The sequence below is a fragment of the Piliocolobus tephrosceles genome, chromosome 2, assembly GCF_002776525.5.
Source record: "Piliocolobus tephrosceles isolate RC106 chromosome 2, ASM277652v3, whole genome shotgun sequence".
In the NCBI taxonomy this organism is placed as follows: Eukaryota; Metazoa; Chordata; class Mammalia; order Primates; family Cercopithecidae; genus Piliocolobus; species Piliocolobus tephrosceles.
In genome coordinates, this window is record NC_045435.1 from 14,246,118 (window position 1) to 14,270,960 (window position 24,843).

At 37.1% G+C, this 24,843-nt stretch overlaps 1 protein-coding gene across 3 annotated transcripts in view; it reads right to left on the bottom strand.

The window, feature by feature from the left end:
• EPHA3 (EPH receptor A3) overlaps positions 1-24,843 on the bottom strand; it is a 358,445-nt gene that overhangs the window by 75,774 nt on the left and 257,828 nt on the right. For 2 of the 3 annotated variants that reach the window (XM_023216053.3, XM_023216055.2), the window contains exons 6-7: positions 3,932-4,056; positions 419-581 (exon numbers count right to left, since the gene is read on the bottom strand). In XM_023216053.3, the coding sequence (XP_023071821.2) occupies positions 419-581; positions 3,932-4,056 (288 nt within the window). The remainder of the gene's footprint in view (positions 1-418; positions 582-3,931; positions 4,057-24,843) is intronic. The other variant, XM_023216054.2, reaches the window with a different exon arrangement.

The following is a 24,843-nucleotide window of genomic DNA, read 5'->3' on the forward strand; positions in this document are numbered from 1 at the left end:
TGTGATATGCTATTGAATGTGTTAAGGATTAAAATAAAATTAAGATTCTCATGGATCAGCAAGTTTCTTTTTTGTAGCTCATTGAATCATGCAATGAACCTGGAATATCTGAAATGACAGGAACTGGAAGTGCATTAATATATTAAACAATGTTCCTCAAAAGTAATTTATGGCTAACAACAAAACAGAAGCATGTCAGGCATTAGAATATGCAAAAAAAAAGAAACACAAAATGTACACCCACACAAACACAAATACTGTATACTGACACAGGGCTCAGCAAATTGCAATGTCCCAAGCAATATACCTTAAATGTATCACATTTGGTTAAAACTTAGAGACAGTGAGAATAAATGATCAGGCATCTTTTGCAAGACCCCCCGTCCCCTCCTCTAGACTACGTTGAAATAATACATACAGTCTGGACTAGTTTCGAACTCAAACTTGCGGCTGTTCGTCCCATATCCAGCAGCTGTTCGGGCTCGGATTTGGAATACATATGTAGTGTCAGGCTTGAGGCTACTGATGGTAACATTTGTGCCTCTTGCCCTCAGAATGGTATAACTTGTCTCTTGTTCCTGCTTTGAGGTCAGAAAAAAAATCATGTTAAAATAAAATCTTCATAATGCTATAAAATGATAAACAGTGAACCACTCAAACCTGATTCTTTTATATTTTAACACAGATCATGGGATGGATTTAAAAAGTCATATTGATTATTGCAATTATTTTATTCTCCAAAGGCAACGTAGGCTTTGTGTGTGTGTGTGTGTGTGTGTGTGTGTGTGTGTGTGTGTGTGTGAGAGAGAGAGAGAGAGAGAGAGAGAGAGAAGAGAGAAAGACAAAGTCTTGCTCTGTTGCCAGGCTGGAGTGCAGTGGCGTGATCTCAGCTCACTGAAACCTCTGCCTCCCAAGTTCAACAGATTCTCCTGCCTCAGCTTCCCGAGTAGCTGAGACTACAGGTGCATGCCATCACTCCCAGCTAATCTTTGTATTTTTAGTAGAGACGAGGTTTCGCCATGTTGGGCAGGCTGGTCTTGAGTGCTGGGATTACAGGCGTGAACCACCGCACCTGGCCCAACATAGGCATTTCTAAAAGATAAAAATATTTACAGAATTTCCTAATTTGAACATTATTATTTCTGCCCTGCATATAAAGCAGGAAAAATTTAGCTTTATTCTAACTAATCAGTAAATACGTGAGGGAAGATATGTTCTCTTCAAAGTCAAGGCTGAGAGAAACTTAAATCTAATTTCAATAACAAATTTACAAAGAAGAAAATATCCCTTTGAATGAAACCTAATAGGAATGCTCTATTGATTCTGGAGTAGAATTTTTTTTATCAACCTTAAAATATTAAACATAAAAAGTCAAGGTTTTATATGTAGCTCTACATTATTTTTAGCATAACTGTATTTGTGCTGTATTTAACCTAAGTCACTATGGTTTGGTAGAGGCAAAAATCTCCAGATCAAAGGCTAGAAATATTTCTCAAAAAGGGTATCTAGGAGATTCACATTGTACGTTAGATTCACACTGCACATTTTAGTGGTCTCTTTGTGTCAAGCCTCGTTTACAAAAATTGAATTTATCCAGAATTCCTTTTTATCTTTCACATATATTATTATACACAGAGCTCCTATGGGGAACCTAATTTCAAGCAATGGTACAATGTCCCTGCACCTAGGGTAGGACCTAGAGTGGATACTACGAAACACTGTATATCCTCAACCAAGATGAGATTGAGCAGTACAGAAAACATGCCATACATTACATATAGTGTTCATCACCATCAGTGGAATAACCAATCAAGAAAGCTAGACCTTGTGGAGTTTAAGTCCTAGAGACACTTTCTCAGTGTCTTTTAAATTTAGGTATATATGATGCAAATATATATTTATAGGAATATATTTTAAGTAATATTACAGGTATGTATGTATCAAAAAATACTAAGGGAATAATCAATAGATTCAACCATTTTTTCCTGCATTGATTAATATTGTTTCAAAGTAATGTCCAGGGGTGTGGCTCATGCCTGTAATCCCAGCACTTTGGGAAGCCAAGGTGGGCAGATCACCAGAAGTCAGGAGTTTGAGACCAGCCTGACCAACATGGAGAAACCCCATCTCTACTAAAAATACAAACTTAGCGGGGCATGGTGGCGCATGCCTGTAATCCCAGCTACTTGGGAGGTTGAGGCAGGAGAATCGTTTGAACCTGGGAGGCGGAGGTTGTGGTGAGTTGAGATTTTGCCATCACACTTCAGCCTGGGCACCAAAAGTGAAATTCCGCCTTAAAAAAAAAAAGTAGTGATGCTTGTTGTGTTTGTTGAAGGAGTTTGAAATAAGGCAGAACACTTTTCATGTTTGTGAAAGGTATGGATGTATACAATTAAAATTTGATTTTAATCTCATAGATCTAAATGTTAGGTGTTCTTCTCCCAGTTCTGAAATGTAGTTTGAACTGAGGCATATAACTGATTTTTTAAAATTTTGTGGCATCATTTATGAACATGAATTATTATATTTCCCCATTCTATCTTGTCATACTTCTGAAAATAGATCACAATCATATGAGTATTTGATTTTACCACAGTAGAGGACTCAGAGTTAAGAGAAAACTTATTTCTACTACAATTTTGGAACAATAAAGTTTATTTGGCATCAATTTCTTTTAATGAAAAAGACATACTCTAGTCTCTCTTACAGAGAGACTACGAAAAAAACGACATTATACTAAAGAAATACATTAACTTCAAGCAAGGAAATAACTACATAACGCAAAACAGTGTTTTTACATTATGCATTTTTGCACAGTTGATTATGCCAATAATTCTCATCAGGATGTATTCTCATGTAGAAAAAGGTACCTGATATAGGGGAAAACATACTAAAGGAGGACTCATGGCTGCCACGATCCAAAACAGAGATCTAATATTTATTAGCAGTGAGGCTGTGGGAAATCCATACAACATCACTCTCAGTATTCTTAATTGTTAAACAACTTACTTTTCTACTGCCATAAGGTTATTATACAGCTCAGACTTAAGTAATGTCCACAGAAATGTTCTGTAAATATAAACTGCTCTATAAATGTACGATTTGCATTTAATTCACTTTAACACACTTTATAAACTGAAGTGGATACACTAATGTGTAGTCTTCACTTTAGTATCTGTGAAACTAACTAGCTGTGATGCTAAGGTTTAAACATGTCTTGCCTTTAAACTTTACTATGATTTACAAACAGAAAAAAAAAAAAAAATGAGTCATTTAGAATGATGGAATACTCACCATCCACTCAGGGCAAAATCACTGCGTACCTCTTTTTTAATAATTTTTAAATTCGGGGTAAAAATAACCATGTGTCTATTTCTTTTAAATAACTGCATTACCAAGCCACAACTTTGTGTCAGGCAAATTTATCCATCCATTTCCAACCTTTTAAATTTCCTTCTACAGAGTCAAGAAAGCTTTTCATCATCAGTTAAACAATACAATATTTTTGTCACTAGCACAATGTTTCTATTTGTATTGAATGAAATGCATGTCAATTTGAAGGTCAGGATATGATGCTTGAGGTAATGAACTAAAAAGCAGTTTACAAATAGACTAAGAAATCACAATAAAATAGTTGGTAGAGCAGGGGTCTTGGTGTAAAAGGATACAAATGTCATGCTATTGCCATAACTAACTGGATTAAGTTGGCAGTGGCATTTTTGATATTGCTTATTGCTCTAGAATAGGGGGTATTCAACAAGATTCTTTCTAAACCTTCCTCTACCAATAAATCAAAGGGGTCACATGGCCACAGTTCTAAACAGTGCTCTACCATTTACCAGCAATGTCACTGGTTTCTTTCCAAGAGCACAGCTCATGAGGAAACAGCTTCTTTCCTACACAGCCCAACCTTGAAACATTGTTTCCCCACCTTTTCATAGTATTTGACCTCGTAGTCCAATATGATCCCATTAGGATGTTCAGGCTCTTGCCAGGACAAAGAGATGCTATTTCTGGAGGTCCGATCTTTCTTAATTGTCAGGACAGGTGATGGAGCTGTAAAGAGAAGATGGGAGGGGAAGGTGGAAGGAAGCAAATTAATGGGTTGGAAAGGGTGGCGAATAAGAACAGAGAGAGAAGGGAACATGCAAATGGAGTCTATCATTGTTCCCATTTTTGGCAAGAAAGCACTATTTCCATTTCCAAGGCTCTTGAGTATTAATCTGGCCCCATATCCAGGCTCAACAGCTGGATTATAGCCCTGGTACATGCAGGCCTAGGGAAAATGACCTGAGATTCTCTGCTGCTGGTGGACTAGTGGCAAGTGAGCAGATGTTTTCAATCTGCTACTATAATGTAAGCAATGAAATACATTTGATATATTAAAAAAAGAACAAAACATCAGGACTACCTATTTGTTATAATGTTGCAAAGTTATTAATGCCAGATTCTTCAGCTCATTGATAACATTTTCATATGCAGCTCTGCAAGAGGACTGGAATCCATTATGTACAAGGAGTCCCATGGTATCCATAGGTAATAATAATATTTAGTGTATTGTAAAATAGATATGATTTAGGACATATTACAGTAGGTCTTGACTTCTGACAAACATCTCTTGACTACAAAGAAAAGGAAACAACAATCTTCTGTTTCACATTTTTATTTCTTAAAAAAATATTTAATGAGAGGTACCAAGGAAATGACTGCTATATGTGTTTTACAATTACCTAGACATGTTTTGAAATGTCTTATTTGATGGTGATTCTATATTTGCTATGTTTTGCTAAGCATTATCAAAAGTATGGAATATGAATAAAATCCCCATCTGTTTGGATCACATATCATAGGGTCAAATTCATTTCTAACTGAAGATTAAATATATTTTAAGTGATTTCCTTCTTCAAACTCTTCCATTAAAAGGAAAAATGCATCCTATCATCAAAGTACTTCTGCTTTCAAATCTCAATCTTGGTTCACTCACCAATCGAAATGTCTTAATGGAACGCAGCAAAATAAACTACAAACACACAACAAACAAAAACTCAGGAATCTTTAGATACATTAACTTTTGAATTGTTTTCATTGTTAAAGAACTTATTTTTATATAGGTTTTTCTCAAATCAAGGACTGTAAGAACTTCATGTATTTGTATTTCCCACAAGTTAGCAGAAGTTCCGCATTTGTTGACATTTCTATGATTATCACATGATGACTTTTGCATCCGACCTCTCGTTCAAACTTTCCTATCTATAAACACTTTTCATTTTTATTCTTCACCTATAATAGAAACTTTCATTACGACTGCCTTGTGCCACTTCCAAGAAAACTGTACACGAAAAAATAGAATCTACTGCGATATTTCCCATCCACTGGGTTGTATTATTTCTGAGATCATAGGAACTCCTTCTAATTGAAGCATGGATTGGCCTAGGAATGATGACTTAATCTTTTGTTTTCTTTTTTTCTTGTTTTAAGACAGGGTTTTGCCCTTGTTGCCCAGGCTAGGGTGTAGTGATGTGATCTCGGCTTACTGCAGCCTCCCGCTCCCAGGCTAAAGCAATCCTTCTGGCTTAGCCTCCCAAGTAGCTGAGACTACAGGCTTGTGCCACCATAGTCAGCTAATTTTTTTATTATCTGTAGAGACAAAGATTTGTCACGTTGCCCAGGCTGATCTTGAACTCCTGGGCTCAAGTGATTCTCCCCACTAGGCCTCCCAAAGTGCTAGGATTACAGGTATGAACCACCACACTTTGCCTGACTTAATCTTTTGCCAAGGAAAAATATAGGTGTTGCTTTTCTGATGAAAAAGTAGGCCGGGCGCGGTGGCTCAAGCCTGTAATCCCAGCACTTTAGGAGGCCGAGACGGGTGGATTCACGAGGTCAGGAGATCGAGACCATCCTGGCTAACCTGGTGAAACCCCGTCTCTACTAAAAAAATACAAAAAAAAACTAGCCGGGCAAGGCTGGGCGAGGCCGGGCGAGGTGGCGGGCGCCTGTAGTCCCAGGTACTCGGGAGCCTGAAGCAGGAGAATGGCCTAAACCCGGGAGGCGGAGCTTGCAGTGGGCAGAGATCCGGCCACTGCACTCCAGCCTGGGCGACAGAGCGAGACTCCATCTCAAAAAAAAAAAAAAGTAAATTAATTTTCTTATCAACTTTTTGCTCCCACTAGAAATTAGTATCTTTTCATACAAATTAATATCATTTACCTTTCATTGTCAATTTATCTATTCAATAATCCTCTATTTTAGTCCCTAAATTGGTTTCGCCCCCTCAACCCTGTGATTTGCTCTCTAAAGTTGATTCCAAGCAAAAGATAAGTTATTTTTCTTATATTTTAGTTGAAGCTTCATAAACATATTCAATATATACAAATGTATTGCTGAATTATAAATAAACAGACATGTGGATTTTTAAAAAAATACTCTAGTTTTACATACTTTAATACTTGGAAAAATCAATTCATTATCCAATCACTAACAAAAAAATTGCAACCCCAATGTCTTTGGACTCAAATTTTGCATTTCCTACAATGAGGAAATCCTACTAATTTTTCTGCTGAAGTAAGTCCATTAATGGAGTCACATTTAATGTCAGTTTCAAGAGCATTTCAAGAAGCTTGATGTTGGAACACACGAGGTCCTACATTTAATTTGATACCACCATGAAACTTTCATTTTTTTCCTCGTGGTTAAAATTCACTTTCAAAGAAGTGTTGAACATAACCAAGTACAGCATCTCTCCTTTAAAGAAAGAAAAGTGAGAAAATAATTCATTTAGAAAGAACAATTGTGATGAGGATTGTATTAACTTTTAAATGAAAGCTTTGCGGGCTGTTTTGGAGGTCTGTCCAAATTTTACTGCTTCTGCACTGAGCAGGACTTTATAACTTGAATTTCTTCAAAGCTCTTTGAGCAAGCTGCAGGACTCTGTTGGACTGTAATAAATAGCCTTTTGTAATTCCACACTTAAGTAGGGGCAATTGCTTGAAGCTTGTGCCATCACTATGTTAAACGAACCTTTTCTGATTGCTGTTTTTGGACCCCTATTAAGTCATTTGTTCTGCTCCTTTAATACACGCCCCTTGTGCTGGCTGCATTTCAGCAAAGTTCAACTCAGTACACCAGCTGGAAGCGCGGTACTTTTAGGTAGTACTCATCAATATTTTAATATTAATAAATAATTAATAGGAATTGTTTTTCTTTCCCCTGATAAATAGTGTGGGCATAATAAAACATAATGGAGAAAGAGACAAATTCTATGGGTACTCCACTGTATCAATGCTTTTAAAAAGTTTTCCAGGCCGGGCGCGGTGGCTCAAGCCTGTAATCCCAGCACTTTGGGAGGCCGAGACGGGCGGATCATGAGGTCAGGAGATCGAGACCATCCTGGCTAACACGGTGAAACCCCGTCTCTACTAAAAAATACAAAAAACTAGCCGGGCGAGGTGGCGGGCGCCTGTAGTCCCAGCGACTCCGGAGGCTGAGGCAGGAGAATGGCGTAAAACCCGGGAGGCGGAGCTTGCAGTGAGCTGAGATCCGGCCACTGCACTCCAGCCCAGGAGACACAGCAAGACTCCGTCTCAAAAAAAAAATAAATAAATAAAAATAAAAATAAAAAGTTTTCCAGAACACTTCTTAATTCATGTTTTGAGGTATAATTTATCGATTCTTTATGTGCTGTAACACAATTTAGAATATTAATGAGAAACTGTGATACAAATTATGCTTTTCATTAATTTTCAGATATCAGAGAGTGATTTGTTCAAATTATTAATTTGCAAATTCACAGAAATTCTTTAAATCAGTATTTTTCTGTGCAAAAATCATGATATTGCAATGTACACTGTACGACAGATTTATTTTCTTTTCATTCTTCTGTTTTTTAAATTTGCAATTTGAGAGAATGGAGGTTAATGGTTAAGCAAAATGGAAAACAAAATTTCAACTTCCTTAAGACTGGAAAAATGCTGGGAGGTACAGGCGAAATTAAGAAGGAAGAGAAAGCTCAGGGATTTTGTAGCAAAAATGCTGATATATATGCTAAAATCGCAATTGCCAGTAAATGATCTGATAGCCTAGGATTTTTTTTTTTTTTTTTAGATGGAGTTTCACTCTTGTTGCTCAGGCTGGAGTTCAATGGTGCAATCTCGGCTCACTGCACCTCCACCTCCCGGGTGCAAGAGACTCTACTGTTTCAGCCTCCCAAGTAGCTGGGATTACAGATGCGTACCACCACACCCAGCTAATTTTCATATTTCTAGTAGAGACAGGGTTTCGCCATGTTGGCAGGGCTGGTCTCGAACGCCTGACCTCAGGTGATCCACCCACCTCAGCCTCCCTAAGTGCTAGGATTAGAAGAGTGAGCCAGTGTACCCGTCTGGATTTCTAATTTTCTGCCTGTTACACACTCTAATTGATAGATTACTGAAATGATTCCCTTATTAAGAGGAAGAAGTTGATGACAGAATAGGATGCCGAGAAACTGGTGCAGGCATTGTTGCAAGTTAGCAAATAGTTTTGTAGAAAAACAAATGAAGAAACTGGTAAAAAGAAAATTTAAAACAGTATAAAGGTAATAACTTTTTGAAAATTTAAAATGATGTCTGGTATGTAAAATACATTTTTGTTGTATTGGTATTTGAGAGAGAGAAATAATATTAATATTTGATCTTCAACTTTTGCTATTCTGGGTACAGCTGATAGATGTACCGTTTGTAAATCATAAAGAAAGGAGACATATATACTTTGTAAAGTGGCATTGATTATATTTTAAATGAAATATTTCTTAAAAGAATACAAATAGACCGGGCGCGGTGGCTCATGCCTGTAATCCCAGCACTTTGGGAGGCCAAGGCAGGTGGATCACAAGCTCAGGAGATCAAGACCATCCTGGCTAACATGGTGAAACCCCATCTCTACTAAAAAAAAATATATATATATATATATGTGTGTGTGTGTGTGTGTGTGTGTGTATATTATATATATACATACACAAACACAAAAAATTAGCTGGGTGCAGTGGCAGGCACCTATAGTCCCACCTACTTGGAGGCTGGCGTGAACCCGGGAGACGGAGTTTGCAGTGAGCTGTGATCACGCCACTGCACTCCAGCCTGGGCGACAGAGCAAGACTCTGTCTCAAAAAAAAAAAAAAAAAAAATGAAAAGAATGTAAATAAAGGAGAAAAATAGTTAAGACTAAGAAGGAGGGGTGGCTTTTGCATCACACAGCTGACCATTGTCCAGACTTACCCAGCACTACTGAAAACTTCCAAACACCGCCAGTACTAAGGAAACTCTTAACTGTGTGACAGTGGAAATGCATGATGCTTTCAATCCATTCTTCTTTCAAATGCTTCTTTGGTCAAGACAGGACTAGACAGATATTTTTACCCTATGTTATCTAGTAATATGTGTTTTATAAAAGCTGGTATAGAAGTGCTTTTCAGGCCAGGCTCAGTGGCTCGCACCTGTAATCCCAGCACTTTGGGAGGCCGAGGCAGGTGGATTACTTGCGATCAGGAGTTCGAGACCAGCCTGGCCAACATGATGAAACCCCGACTCTCTACTAAAAATACAAAAAAAAAAAAAAAAATTAGCTGGGCATAATGCCGGGCACCTGCGATCCCAGCTACTCGGGAGGCTGAGGCAGAAGAATCACTTGAACCTGGGAGATGGAGGTTGCAAGTGAGCAGAGATTGCATGCCATTGCACTCCAGCATAGAAAACAAGAGCAAAACTCTGTCTCAAAAAAAAAAAAAAAAAAGTGCTTTTCAATTTCTCCTCTAAGAAGACATAAGTGCTTTTCAATTTCTCCTCTAAGAAGACATAAGTGCTTTTCAATTTCTCCTCTAGGAAGACATAGTTTTCTGGAAACCAAGCGTTGACTTGTTCACAGTGTTTTGTTCTCCAAGTGCAGGCCACCGCAATGACAGCCTCTTGAAACAGCAACATGCAATGATTAGTTGAGATGTATGACAGAGACATGCAAAGTACCTCGTTTTTTTTTTTTTGGAAACAAGAGTCTTGCTCTGTCTCCCAGGCTGGAGTGCAGTGGCACAATCTTAGCTCACTGCAACCTCTGCCTCTGGGATTAAAGTGATTCTCCTGCCTTAGCCTCCTGAGCAGCTGGGATTACAGGAGCATGCTACCATGCCCTGCTAATTTTTTGTATTTTTAGTAGAGACAGGGTTTCATCATCATGACCAGGCTGGTTTCGAACCCTTGACCTCAAGTGATCTGCTTGCCTCGACCTCCCAAAGTGCTAGCATTACAGGCATGAGCCATCACGCCCGGCCAAAGTACCACTTTTAATAGTTAATAATTGGCCAGGTGCAGTGGCTCATGCCTGTAATCCCAGCCCTTTGGGAGGCTGAGGTGGGCAAATCATTAGGTCAGCAGATCAAGACCAGCTTGACCAACAGGATGAAACCCTATCTCTAATAAAATTCAAAAATTAGCCAGGTGTGGTGGCGTGTGCCTTTAATCCCAGCTACTTGGGAGGCTGAGGCAGGAGAATCACTTGAACCCTGGAGGCAGAGGTTACAGTGAGCCAAGATGGCACCACCACACTTCAGCCTGGGCAACAGAGTGAGACTTAGTTTAAAAAAAAAAAAAAAGTTAATAATTGAACCTCAGGGGAGAAGTAGAGAAGAACTTTTTCTAAAACATTGTTTCTTCATCTAGTTGAAATACAGAAAGAAGATTTTTGCACATTGTAACCTGAGTCATTGACTACATTCCAGATAATAATAGAAAAACAAATTACAACGGAAAAGCAAAAATGTTACCCAGAAAATGTCTCCCTGTGAAGGGATCCGGTTAGGGATGAGACTTGCATCATTCACAAATTGTGTTAGAATTACATTTGATACATGTGTGTGCCAGATCTAGTGACAGACGTGGAAGGGATTCTTTGTTTTAACCATGGTGTTTTAAAATCTACACTATTCTGCCACTAAAATATGACGCTTCCTTAAGATCAGGAAGTGAAAACTTCAAAATTCAACCCCTAAAGGATCTGGTTTGGTTCGTTTGTTTTTATTGGGACCTTCCTCTTTCTAGATTTGGGAATTTCTAATGAACCTCTGAGGTATCTCTGTGGTTTAGAGACTGGACAAGTTAAAGTAATAACAAAAAGGGCTCAGGATTTCTTTTCTAAGTGAGCCAAAGCTTTTAAAAATTATCTCCATGGGAAAATATCTGCAGTAAATGGTTGAAAGATTTTTCGTATGAATCAGACATGACTTTAAAAGCATCAGTCTCTTATTTTTCTTTACCATTCATTACAATGCCTACTGAGGAACATTTCCTTCTGTTTTTTCAGAAGTGAACATTTCTGTTAAATCCAGAAACCCTCTTGGGTTTGATTTAGCATAATCATTCATAGATTAATGTTCTCCAACTCACTATTCCTACACTGATTTCCCCAAACCTGGTGTTCTGATTTTCTATTTTAGCTACAAAGCCTCATCAATTTGCAGTGTATCCAGTTCAAAATCTCAGAGCTATAGTTTATATTTTCTTTCTCACCAATAATTCAGCTTGCCAATCAGGTCCACCTTCCAAAAGCGGATCAATTTTCTACTTTTCCAGCTGTGGCTTAGTTCAAACCCTTGCCATTTACCACCTGCATTGGATTCTTTGCCTTTCAGCTTAATATTTTCAGAATTTCAACTTTCTATACATTTTGATGAATTCGTATTGTATAAAGCAAATGAAACATTGATTCCCCTCTCTTTCAAAATCGCATAATTTCAAATCTAGGTTTTCTAAAATGTTCAGCAAATAATAAGCTCCAACAGAATGGTGTGGAGATCTGTATTTTTAAGAAGACAATAGCAGAAAACTCTTAGGATCACAAAGAGCTGGGAAACTTTGGACTACAGTAGGATACAAAATTTGAAATTCATTTCATTGTTATTTAGTGCTCCTCACAAGACTGCAACATATCTACCAGCTTTGTCATTTATTGCTTTCCATACAAAGCTAAAATTCTAAAGACAATTCTTTTTTTCAATTATTTGTGTATGCTGTACTCCCTGTCTGCAACACTAGATATCTTTTATTTCCACCTGGAAAACTGCTTCTACTCCTCATTATTCTCCAAAATCCTTTGCTAATATAATTCCCTCATAAAGTTTCTCCTGAGTCCCTTAGGCAATAGTTAATCAGCTGCTTCCTCTGGCCTCTTACAGTATAGTTGCTCCTTCTCCTATTATTTAGCCCACTGCATTGTGTTGTAATTACATCATTTGCTTACAGTATGTCTTCCCACTAGACTGTATGTCCCTCAGAATCTCAGGTGCCTAGCATAGTGTCGACTTTGCATAAATCTAGCCATGGAATTTGGTTAGCCTTGAAATAAAGTACACTGCATATTTTGTGGCAGGTTCCTCTGAAAAATAAATTCTATTTAGCCCCTGATATTAAAATAATAAAATTAAAACCAAAATGGCAATTAAAATATGCTTAGAAGAGAGACTACACTCTAAAAACTTACGTTATTCAAATTCTAGAGTAAAAACAAAAGTAATTTTCTCAATAGAATTAATTATGCTGGGAGAAAAATATTCTAAGACACAATACACTGAAAATAAATTTTGACCTGAATTTCCTCCCCTAATTTTTCGATAACAGTATACACAAGATTTAGTCTTTTCTAAAGACTAAATTTCCAAAATTTTAATCATTGAATTTTAAAGCTCTAAAATAGTTTTAAAGACTGGAGAATTTTGTTATAATTTATAATCTTACCCTTTTTCCAGCATGGAGAAATAAAAATTTTTTAAAAAGTAATGACAAATGAACTATGCATTTCACAGTCATTTATTGCATAAATTCACAAAAATGAAATCTTATTTTTCATTTTATCAATTAATCAACATATTCCTTTTTATAAAAATATAAAGCTTTTCTTCTTTTAATATCCTACAGTATTCTAACAGAATTAGAGCAATCTTCATATATATGTTATATGATATGGTTCTGAAAATCTAGTGGTTAATCATAGATTTCTAAATACAATGCTTCACTGTGAAAGAGGTTGCATTAGTTCATTCTCACACTGCTATAAAGAACTGCTCAAGACTGGGTAATTTATAAATGAAAGAGGTTTAATTGACACAGTTACTCAGGGCTGAGTAGGCCTCAAGAAACTTACAATCATGGTAGAAGGGGATGCAAACACTTCCTTCTTCACATGGCAGCAGCAAGGAGAAGTGCAGAGTGAAGTGGCTGGGAAACCCTTATAAAACTATCAGATCTCATGAGAACTCACTCACTATCATGAGAATGGCATGAGGGTAACTGCCCCCATGATTCAATTACCTCCCACTGGTGGGTACCTCCTAGGACACATGGGGATTATGGGAATTATAATTCAAGATGAGATTTGGGTGGGAACACAGAGCCAAACCATGTCATTCCACCCCTGACCCTTCCCAAATCTCATGTCTTCACGTTTTAAAACATAATCATGCCCTTCCAATGGTCCCCAAAGTCTTCACTCATTTTAGCATTAACCCAAAAGTCCAAATCCAAAGTCTCATCTGAGACAAGTGAAGTCCCTTCTGCCTATGAGCCTGTAAAATGAAAAGCAAGTCATTTACTTCCCAGATACAATGAGGGTATGGCCATTGGGTAAATACACCTATTCCAAATGAAAGAAATTGGTCAAAACCAAGGGACTACAGTCCCATACAAGTCCAAAATCTAACAAGGTAATAATTAAATCTTAAAGCTCTGAAATAATCTCCTTTGACTCTGTGTCTCATATTCAATTTATGCTGATGCAAGAGATGGGCTCCCAGAGCCTGGGGTTTTGCAGGGTACAGTCCTCCTCCCAGTTACTTTCATGGGCTGGTGTTGAGTGTCTATGACTTTTTCAGGTGCATCCAACACGAGCTCTCAGTGGATCCATCATTCTGGGGTCTAGAGGATAGTGGCGTTCTTCTCACAGCTTCACTAGGCAGTGCCCCACTGGGGACCCCACATTTCCCTACTGCACTGCCCTAGCAGAGGTCTACATGAGGGCTCTGCCCCTGCAGCAAACTTCTGACTGGACATCCAGGCATTTTCAATATCCTCTGAAATGTAGGTGGAGGTTCCCAAACCTTAGTTCATGACTTCTGTGCACCTGCAGGCTCAACACTAGGAGGAAGCTGCCAAGACTTGGGTCTTGCACCATCTGAATCCATGGCCCAAGCTATACCTTGGCTTCTTTTAGCCACAATTGGAGCAGCTGGGACACAGGGCAACAAGTCTCTGTGCTGCACACAGCATGGGGTCCTTGGACCAGCCTACCAAACCATTTTGCCCTCCTTGGCCTCCTGGCCTGACAAAAAGATCTCTGACATGCCCTGGAGATATTTTCCCCATTGTCTTGGCAATTAATATTTGGCTCCTTGTTATTTATGCAAATTTATGCAGCCAGTTTGAATTTCTCCCCCCAAAATGTTTTTTTTTTTTTTTTTTTTTCTACTCCATTATCAGGCAGCAAATTTTCCTAACTTTAATGCTCTACTTCCTCCTGAATGTTGTACTACTAAAAAATTTGTTCCACCAGATACCCTAAATTCTCTCTCTCAAGTTTAAACTTCTGCTGACCTCTAGGGCAGGGACAAAATGTCACCAGTCTCTTTGCTAAACTATTAAAAGAGTCACCTTTATTCCAGTTGCCAAGAAGTTCCTCATTTCCATCTGAGACCACCTCAGCCTGGTCATCATTGTTTGTATCACTATCAATATTTTGGTCAAAGCCATTTAACAAGTCTCTAGGAAGTTCCAAACTTTCCCACATTATAGGGGAACCCATCCCCGATAATTCAATGCGGGTCCATTTCTATTTTCCCTAAGTGTTGGCCAGTCTGAGAAATAAAGGGAAAGAGTACAAAAGAGAGAAATTTCCAGGGGAGACATCACATGTCAGCAGGTTCCGTGATGCCCCCCAAGCCACAAAACCAGCAAGTTCTCATTAGTGATTTTCAAAAGGAAGGGAATGTACGAATAAGGTGTGGGTCACAGAGATCACATGCTTCACAAGGTAATAAAATATCACAAAGCAAATGGAGGTGGGGCAAGATCACAGGACAGGGCAAAATTAAAATTGCTAGTGAAGTTTTGGGCACACATTGTCAGTTATAACATCTTATCAGGAGACAGGGTTTGAGAGCAGACAACCGGTCTGACCAAAATTTATTAGGCGGGAATTTCCTTATCCTAATAGGCCTGGGAGCACTACAGGAAACTGGTGCTTATTTCATCCCTTATCTGCAACTGTAAAAGACAGACGTTCCCAGAGCAGTCAATTCAGAGACCTCCCCCTAGGAACGCATTCTCCTTCTCAGGGCTGTTGCTTGCTGAGAAAAATTATTCAGCAATATTTCTCCTATTTGCTTTTGAAAGAAGAGAAATATGACTCTGTTCCACCCGGCTCTCGGGCTGCCAGACCTAATGGTTACCGTCCTTGTTCCCTGAACATTGCTGTTATCCTGTTCTTTTTACAAGGTGCCCAGATTTCATATTGTTTAAACAATTTGTGCAGTTAACACAATCATCATAGGGTCCTGAGGCGACATATATCCTCAGCTTACAAAGATGATGGGATTAAGAGATTAAAGGCAGACATAGGAAATTACAAGAATATTGATTGGGAAAGTGATAAATGTCCATGAAATCTTCACAATTTATGTTCAGAGATTGCAGTAAAGACAGGAATGAGAAATTATAAAAGTATTAATTTGGGGAACTAATAAATAATAAATGTCCATGAAATCTTCACAATTTATGTTCTTCTTCCATGGCTTCAGCCGGTCCCTCTATTCAGGGTCCTTGACTTCCCGCAATACCAACACATCTTTCTGTCTTTTAAGTCCTCCAAGTCTCTTGGAAATTCTAAACTATCCCATATTTTCCTGTCTTCTTCTGAGTCTTCCAAATTGTTCTAACCTTAGCCTGTTTCCCAGTTCCTAAGTTGCTGCCACATTTTAAAGCAATTGCGGTAGAGAAATATCATCTAGAAGTTTTTTCAAGCAAGCAAAAGACCTATGCTTGACAACGAGGTAATAAGCTATCTAAAGCAATAGCTGGCTATTTGGCATGTACACAATCTTGCTGTAATTTTTTTTTCTCACTCTTTAAACCCAGAGATCTCATCTTAATCTGTTTGGGCTGCTATAACAATACTACAAACTTCAAAGCTTATAAACAAGGCATGTTTCTTATAGTTGTGATGACTGGAAAGTTCAAGATGAAGGTGCCAGCAGATTTGGTGTCTGGTGAGAGTCTATTTCCTGCTTCACAGATTGAGCATTCCAGCTGTGTCTTCACATGATGGAAGGACAAGGTAGCTCTATGGAGCCTTTATTATAACAGCACTAATCCCATTTATGATGGCTCTAATCTCATGACCTAATCATCTTCTTTCCAAGGGCCCACCTCCTAATTTTTTTTTTTTTTTTTTTGAGACAAAGTCTCACTCCGTCACCCAGGCTGGAGTGCTGTCATACAATCTTGGCTCATTGCAGCCTCTGCCTCCCAGGTTCAAGTGATTCTTGTGCTTCAGCCTCCCCAGTAGATGGAATTACAGGCATGTGCTTCTATGCCAGGACAATTTTTGTGTTTTGAGTAGTGATGGGGTTTTGCCATATTGGCCAGGTTGGTCTTGAACTCCTGTCCTCAAGTGATCCACCCACCTCAGCCTCCTGAAGTGCTGGGATTACAGGCGTGAGCCATCATACCACGCTGATTATTGGGTTTCAATGTATAAATATGGAGGGGACAGAAATATTCAGATACGAAAGACCTTTATGATGCAGTCTTTGATGTTTAACTTATACACAGGTTTAAAACCAGCCTATAGTAGCTTTGGTTAAAAAGCTACTACCATTAGCCAGGAGTGGTGACAGGCACCTGTAATCCCAGCTACTTGGGAGGCTGAGGCAGGAAAAATGCTTGAACCCAGGAGGAGGAGGTTGCAGTGAGCCAAGATTGCACCACTGCCCTCCAGCTTGGGCAAGAGAGCAAAACTTCATGTTTAATAAAAAAAAAGCTACTATCGATTATGGTGTTTAAAGAGTAGGTATTCTTACACTTACAGGTTTACTATGCGTGGCTCTGTGGCTCTGCTGATTAGCCCCTATGATTTTAGTCAACTTACATTGCTAATTAGATGGTTATACTAAATTGTAAGCTAAACCCCTTTTCTAGAACTACCTCCTCTTGGTTGGTACTGTTGAGGCCCAAAATAAACAATTTTGTTTAGTCTTGGCTGCCTCCTTTCATTCGTATAAGTAAGAAAAGAAAATGAGGGCATTGTTACAGCAGACCAGAGTTATCAAAGGCGTCATACACAAACCCTATTGTGTTTGGCGTCTGTGACAAATAATAAACTGCTAACTTTAATTGAGGAGTCAACTTTGAAACATACACAAAAACACACAGACAGATGCACATATACATTCAACTGTGGTTCCATAATAACTTTATTCTCCCATAAATACCTTCTGAGGTGAGTGAGAAAGAAATTGATTTCCTCCTACAGGAATGACAATTGTCCTTATACATATCACATGTCTGAGTGAGTCACTATTGCTTAACTCTACATTGTCACGTGACTCACGAGTTTTCAGAGGGAATTATCTCTCTTCAAAATGTTTTACTATGGTGGACAACATAGAAGTATGCATTGCATCAAAATATTATTCACCATGTGTGCGGAAACAGAAAAAAAAAATATTGCTTAACATATGACCTATATATGCCTGGCCCATATGGCTTGTACATGCCTGGCAACCCTACCCAACATGCAACAGAGACTAATTGGAGCAAAAAGAGAGGTCCTGTTGAGAAGTTGTGTAGGTTGATCCCTTCCTTTAAGGGGGCAAAACCGCAAACCTCCCATAACAGAAAACTTATGAAGTCAATTCAAACATTTGGAAATCAGATTTTGGAAATCAACTCAGAGCTATCCGATTTACTCACATATAAAAATACTCATGGGCTTGAAAACAATGGGACAATATAGTATTTCAGAAAATAAGAATAAGTTTGGTTGGTCACTATACACGATGTAAACCATTTTGATTACCATGAAATCTTTCTGAGAAGCCCTAGTTCCATGTTACCACGATACCAGAAACTTAGTTGTAACACAGGCATACTCTTGGAGAGCACACAGTCTTTATTTTTTAACTCGGAAGAAATCATATAAGTATAATATAAGTATAATAGGAAAAAGTGAAATGCACTTGACAATTATAACTGGAATCCTAATATTCACTCTAATTTCAATTAAATTTTAACAAATTAAGTACTACAAAAAGATATTGTGTGTATTAATTTTTTTCTAGTTTAGCTGTCTGAAGGGTGCAGGTAGGGAATATGCTAATTTGGGTGTGTTTGCATATTTATGCAAACAAAATGAATGCCAGCAGAGACTGACAGAGTTTCCAAAAGCAATCATGCCTGAAAAATTTCTATTTTGGCTGTAAAATTTGCATTGTCTATGCTTGGGTTTACTAATACTTCTCAGTCTCTTTTTCTCCCAAATAAATTTCCTCTTTCTCTGCCCCATATTACTTGATTAAGAAATGCAAACATTGAGTGGCAATAAATAACTTTATACCTCACAAACAGAAATTTTTAAAAATCTGAGCAGAAAGTAAAGGGGAAATTGCAGAGACAGATTACCTGCTGCTTAATGGCCGTGATGCTTGTGGTTTGATCTATTTAGTTCCAGGCCCAGGATTAATTTATCTGAAGAATTTTTGTCAAGTAACTTTTTAGCTAGCCATAAATTTTGGAGCGATTCTATATCTTAAGACCATCCAAATAAGTAAATTGCATCAATACTTATTTTGGTCATTATGAATATTTCACATAATTGATCTCAGAATTTTGAGAACTGATTAACTGATTGATTTTTATACATACCTTTACAATTTTAACACATTAGAAAAAATAGTCTTAAGCTGCTCGATTTTTTTTGGATTTCATAAGTAAAGCTAAAAAGAAGATCATGCAGATACAAATATAGCAATACTTATTTCTTTCAAGGCTTTGGCTTTCAATCCAATGTATGTATTTCGGTTCCTGCACTTCTAATTGTTAATCCCAATAGCTAACAGAGAGAGTTAGCCTATATAGAGAAAGTGTTCTCAAACACAGCTGTGAAGACTTCAGTTTTACAGGGAGATACTACATTTTACCTAAGGTGTGAAAAGATTCTAAACATTATTTCCAAGCTTGTGAAGTAAACTTAAGCCTTTTCATGGTGAGTTTTATTTGTAAAAAACTAAATTCCATGTAATGATTCCCAAATTAGAATTGCATGAAAAATAGTTCAAAATGCAATGATGAGTTTATCATCATCATTAATTAGTTAGAGAAACACTGTAAAATTGATTTTTGGGGATGGTGGCGTGAGCCAATAAAGTAACTAAAAATTATTGAATTGTCCACTTGAAATGAATGGATTTCATGAGATGTAAATATATCCTAATACACTTACATTTTTTTTTCATTATACTTTAAGTTCTGGGGTACGTGTGCAGAATGTCTAGGTTTGTTACATAGGTATACACGTGCTATGGTGGTTTGCTGTGCCCATGAACCCATCATCTACATTAGGTATTTCTCCTGATGCTCTCCCTCCCCAGCCCTCCATCCGTGACAGGCCCTGGTGTGTGATATTCCTCTACTTGTGTCCAAGTGTTCTCATTGTTCAACTCCCACTTATAAGTGAGAACATGCAGTGTTTGGTTTTCTGTTCTTGCCAATATGCTTATTTTTAAAAAAGAATAACTCCAAGTAAAAAGTAGTACATGTGGTTTACCAGAATTAAGGGGTAGTTAAACTAATTATATGGCTTTGAATGATTTTGAATATTTTTCTATTGTGTTCCATATTTTTTTTTTTCTAATTTTCAGAGCCATTTGTTGAAAAAAAGATCTGCATGAAACTATTATACAAGCATTATAAAGTGTTGCTGGCCTGGTCTGTCAGATTTCTTCTGGAATTGAAAAACAATAAGCCAAGAATCATTATTATTCACATTGCACAGTCTGTGGTTTAGCTTTAGAAACACGCTTTTCAAGTTAAATTTCCTTCAAAATGCACCTAGCTAGGAACAAAAAATAAAAAATAAAAAATAAAAATAATAAAGGACAAATGCTAGAGGCAAAACAAACTTGAAGTTTACCAAGTCTGGTAGTCTATTTTCCAAATACGCGTGGGTTTTGTTACCCTTTGCATTCTAGAGTGGTTCCCAGTTGGTTTTCATATATGCATCTATGAATCTATGTTGTACCTGGCTTTCCTGGATGGCTGAAGTGTGGTATTTTTACTCTTTGTTAACCTTAGGAATAACTGTTAAATGAATTTTTGGCTTTAATGGATTGGTTTAATCTCTAAAATGAGATCCTGAAATAAGAGCTCAGTAAGACCAGACACTGGTTCTTAACAATATATAAAGTTTGCAAATGGGTACGTAGGAAATGAATCTTCCATAACATTTGTGTTCAATATAAAGCATCTGATGCACAGGAAATTACACGTAATAGAATGTTTGTATTCTCTTCATTCATTAAAAGAATGTATAGAGACAGGTTGGGAAGCACTTTAGGTAATTCACCACTAGGTTTTAGTAACATGATGGGACATGAAATCAGATAAGAAAAAACAATCAACATAAGCAGAATGAAAGTTTTGAATTAAAAAAGATCATATTCCTGTGACAAAACCCCTGGCAATTAAATTTATAGTGAGGGAAGCAACTCCAAGAACTACGGGCACAGAAGGAAAATTGTGAGAAAAATTTTCCAACACATTCCATAAAAAGTCAGCAGCGTTTTACAGGAAACAATCAAGTGATTGTAGACAGAAAACATGCAACCAAAGAATTTATTCAGTTAACGTCTATAATTTAACAAAATAACATAGGTTCGAAGCCACTTTTCGAAGACAAATTAAAAGGCCCTTATGGACTACAAATTGCTAACTACCAATGTTCATTTAAGGAAATGGCAAATAACGCCAATGACAAACTATCCCAAGAGTGGCTGCTGTGAAAACTGGCATCTGAAGCCTTAGTGTCAACCTTTCTTTTGACTTCGAAATCCTATCAACACACTTCAATCCAAATATAGGTGGAAGGCATGCAGTATAGGGGAGACTCTGTTTATATTTTTAAATACGAATATAAAAATTACAAAAATATGGGCACAAATATTTGATGAAATTAAAACATAAATTATTTAAACCATACGAATCATCAGAAACCCTACAACAGTTAGAAAATCATTTATTCACAGTTGATATAGAAAGAAAGAAAACTGAAGAAATGTAAAATCTGATTGTATGAATTTTAAAGGTACAACTTGGAGGACAAATTTATATGTATATACAATATCTATAATATGTATACACATTACAAATATACACCTTTAGTTGTATGTGCATATATATATATACATATTTATATACACACATCCTATGTAAAGCTCAATTACCAATCATTATATATTAGATTCATGTATTCTTTTATTTAATTCTAAAGTAATCTTAAAAATTCTGGAATTGTTTGAAAATTGTTTCAAAGACAATTTTGCATTTCACTCAATAAAGCAACAATCCTAATTAGTCTTATAGTGCCCCTTATTATGGTTCTAGGGTCTTTTTAAAATTAACAATGTACAGAATATCTCTTTATATGTTCCTTTTTGCTTACCTTTGCTTATCAGTTTAGTAAAAATTATTAAAGTAAATATCATAAAATGATTTCATTCAAGAAGATTTTCTGTGCTTACTATATGCCAGGTGCCATGTAAGGTGTGAAGGTTAAAGTAGTGGAAAAAGGCAGATGTGTCACCTGCCTTTATGGAGATCTGAAATATTCTCATCACTAGAGTTGGATTTCTTTACAAATTACCCTCTGATAACCTATGTTCCCTCAAATACATATGGAACCTATCATCATCTCAGTTAACCACTGAAGGATTTGAAGTGCTACCACTCCTCCAGGATACCTAACGGGCCTATTTTGTTTGTGTCTGAAAAATATCCCTTTGGAATTTACTATAAGGGCAACTTTCCAATTTCAAGGTGTCAGCTACTTAATCTATATGACTGACGACTTCTTTTGTTATCAGAGTCACTTCTGTTCATGTACTTTAGGCTGAGAGTCCTGAGGATAAAAACAAATACTCTTCAATTACTTCTCATCTTTGGAACAGCTCTCAGTCAATGACTGATGAAGAGTTCACGTATAAATACCCCAGCTTCCTCTTATCTAGTGCGGGATAACTCTGAAGCAAGTATTCCACACAGGCTCCCACTCTTCAGCAACAGGATTAAGCTCCAGTTTCCCACAGAGCAAACTGATGAATACTCATTCTTCAGTGGTTGCCTTCCTTTCCTTGTTTCATTTTTCTGCTCCCCTGCCTGTGTTTCCAGGGATTATTCCCAAATAAACAACCTATATTCAAATTCTCATCTCAATGCCTACTTCTGGGAGAATTCAGACTAAGAGACCTTGCATCACTGTAAACACTTAGGGATACTGGTGACAGTGAAGACCATATAAAGCTTTATTTGAGTTTTCAAGACACTTTAACAGTTTAGGCTTATTCTAGTTAATGGTTCATTGTGTGTCATTGGGTAGTTTTGGCTTCGAGTGGGACAAAGTTTAGGGAAACCAAAAAAACACACAAACACACAAGCACATGTATACACAGAGCTAACACACACACATACGTAAATATATTTCTACCTCAGCAAAACTGATGCCTCAAACTTATTCTTGAATTGTGAATTTGAGTTGTAAGCTATGATACAGATAATGTTAAAAATTATTTGATTAACAGGACCTACAGTTGCTATAGTGGAATAGAGGATAGTTTGTGGTGTTAGATAGAAGTTTAGTTAGTAGCATCACTTTTGTTCAATGAAGTCTCTATTTATCTGTCTACTCTAAGTTGGGTGGCTATTCTGTACCAAAAATTTAGTTTTTATTCTGCTCCGTGCTCAGAATGTGGCATTCTCAGGTTAGAAAATAAGAGCTACTTCCTTACTTAGTCATTCCTGGAAATTCCCAAGAAATAACTAAGATGTACCATGACAACTGGCCCTCAAACAAGAAGCAGACATCCTAATGCAGACCAGACCAATGGGAATTTTCTAAAAAGTGAAATACATAGAACAGAGACCCTCTGATCTGTTGAACCTCAAGTTCTTATTCTTTGATGAAATTGCTGTAACATCGCATAGCCTGCTGTTCACTTTTGGTTATTAATGCCCAGTGTATAACAGTATAAAAAAGCAATTTCATGGGTGGAAGAGGAAAAATATTCAGCTCATTTACAACTCTTCCTTTCCTTTTCCAATGCTGGAGGACTGTGGAGAGACTGTGTAAAATAAAGAGTTTACACTTAGCCATGCACACATTTGCGCTGTATTTGTTGACTTCTACTGTTTTCTTGACACTACTGACTTTTACTATTGTGTGATAGCTTTCTGTAGGCACTCATGACGTTTTCAGATGATTCTGCAGAGGTCTACATGGCAAGGACCCATTTAGTTCCTCTTAAAAACACCTCAAGATGTGTCTGGCCCCAACTGTTTGCAGTTCTCTTTTGTATGTGGTATATTTGGTGTATTTTTGCCTGATTTTTTTTTTATTCTAATTGCCAATTCCCAAGCTACAAGAAAATATCTTGCTGAACATTTTATATATGGCTATATTTCTGAGTACGTGTGTATGTGTGTTGAGTATATAATTGTACATATTTGAGCTTTTAGTTCAGGAACTCATTTTTAACAAATCCTTTTGTTGTCTTAATAAAAGCTGATATTTATTATATATAGTATTGAATGATGCCTATCTCATAGTAATCAGACCAAATGTACTCTATTTGACTCTTAGAGTTAAATTCTAGTACTTAGAATGAATAAAACCATGTAATGACATTGCCCTTATCCTCTACATCTCAAAGCCTTATAAAATGCAATTTAGTCCTATGTTAATATAATATGTTGAACAAACCCACAAATAGAAGCCTGATCTAGGATTAAAAGTGAGGTTAAATATATCTCTGAATAAATCTTTCCTGTCAATTCTCATGGTGAGTGAGAATTAGAGTCTAGTAGGAGTCAGAGACAGAGGCAGATAAGCGAGTTCCACTGGGAGAGGCTCATTCACAGCAGGATGATGATATCCTGGTTTTCCACTGACTAACAGACTTCACCAAAAGAGACACCTGTCACATAGGAATGAGACCAGTGGGCTTACACAGAAATCTTTTCTGTTTCTGACTCTCTGAGTTCCCATTTGCTGCTAAAAGAATGTTCTGAAATAACATTGCCATTTCACAATTATTACACCCAGAGTTTTGTTTTGTGAGGTAAGACAGATGTTGGAAAATGATGCAGAAATATATGCAAACTTACCTAGATAAAGCCTACATAAATAAAAAAAAATGTTCTACACATTTAAAAGGTTGTTATCTTGCCTAAGGATTCACTTCAAAAAGTGGCTGGAAGAAATTTTACATTAGCAATATAATTTCTTTAAAAGTAAAGATTAAATGGGATGACAAAAAAAAAAAAAAACAAGAAAAAATTATCTTACAGGTTAAGATTTACATAATTATTTACTTTTGTAAGTCTTTGCCCCTGCAAAGACTTGAAATCAATTTTAAAATGTTGATTTCAGCAATAAATATAATACTTTGTGGCGTGAAACCTATTTTGTGCCAGAGACTTTTAATCAAATTAGTAAGTAAAAACAATAAGAATGAAAACCACTTTTATGGAGTGAAAAGACTAGAAAAGAAAACATAAAATA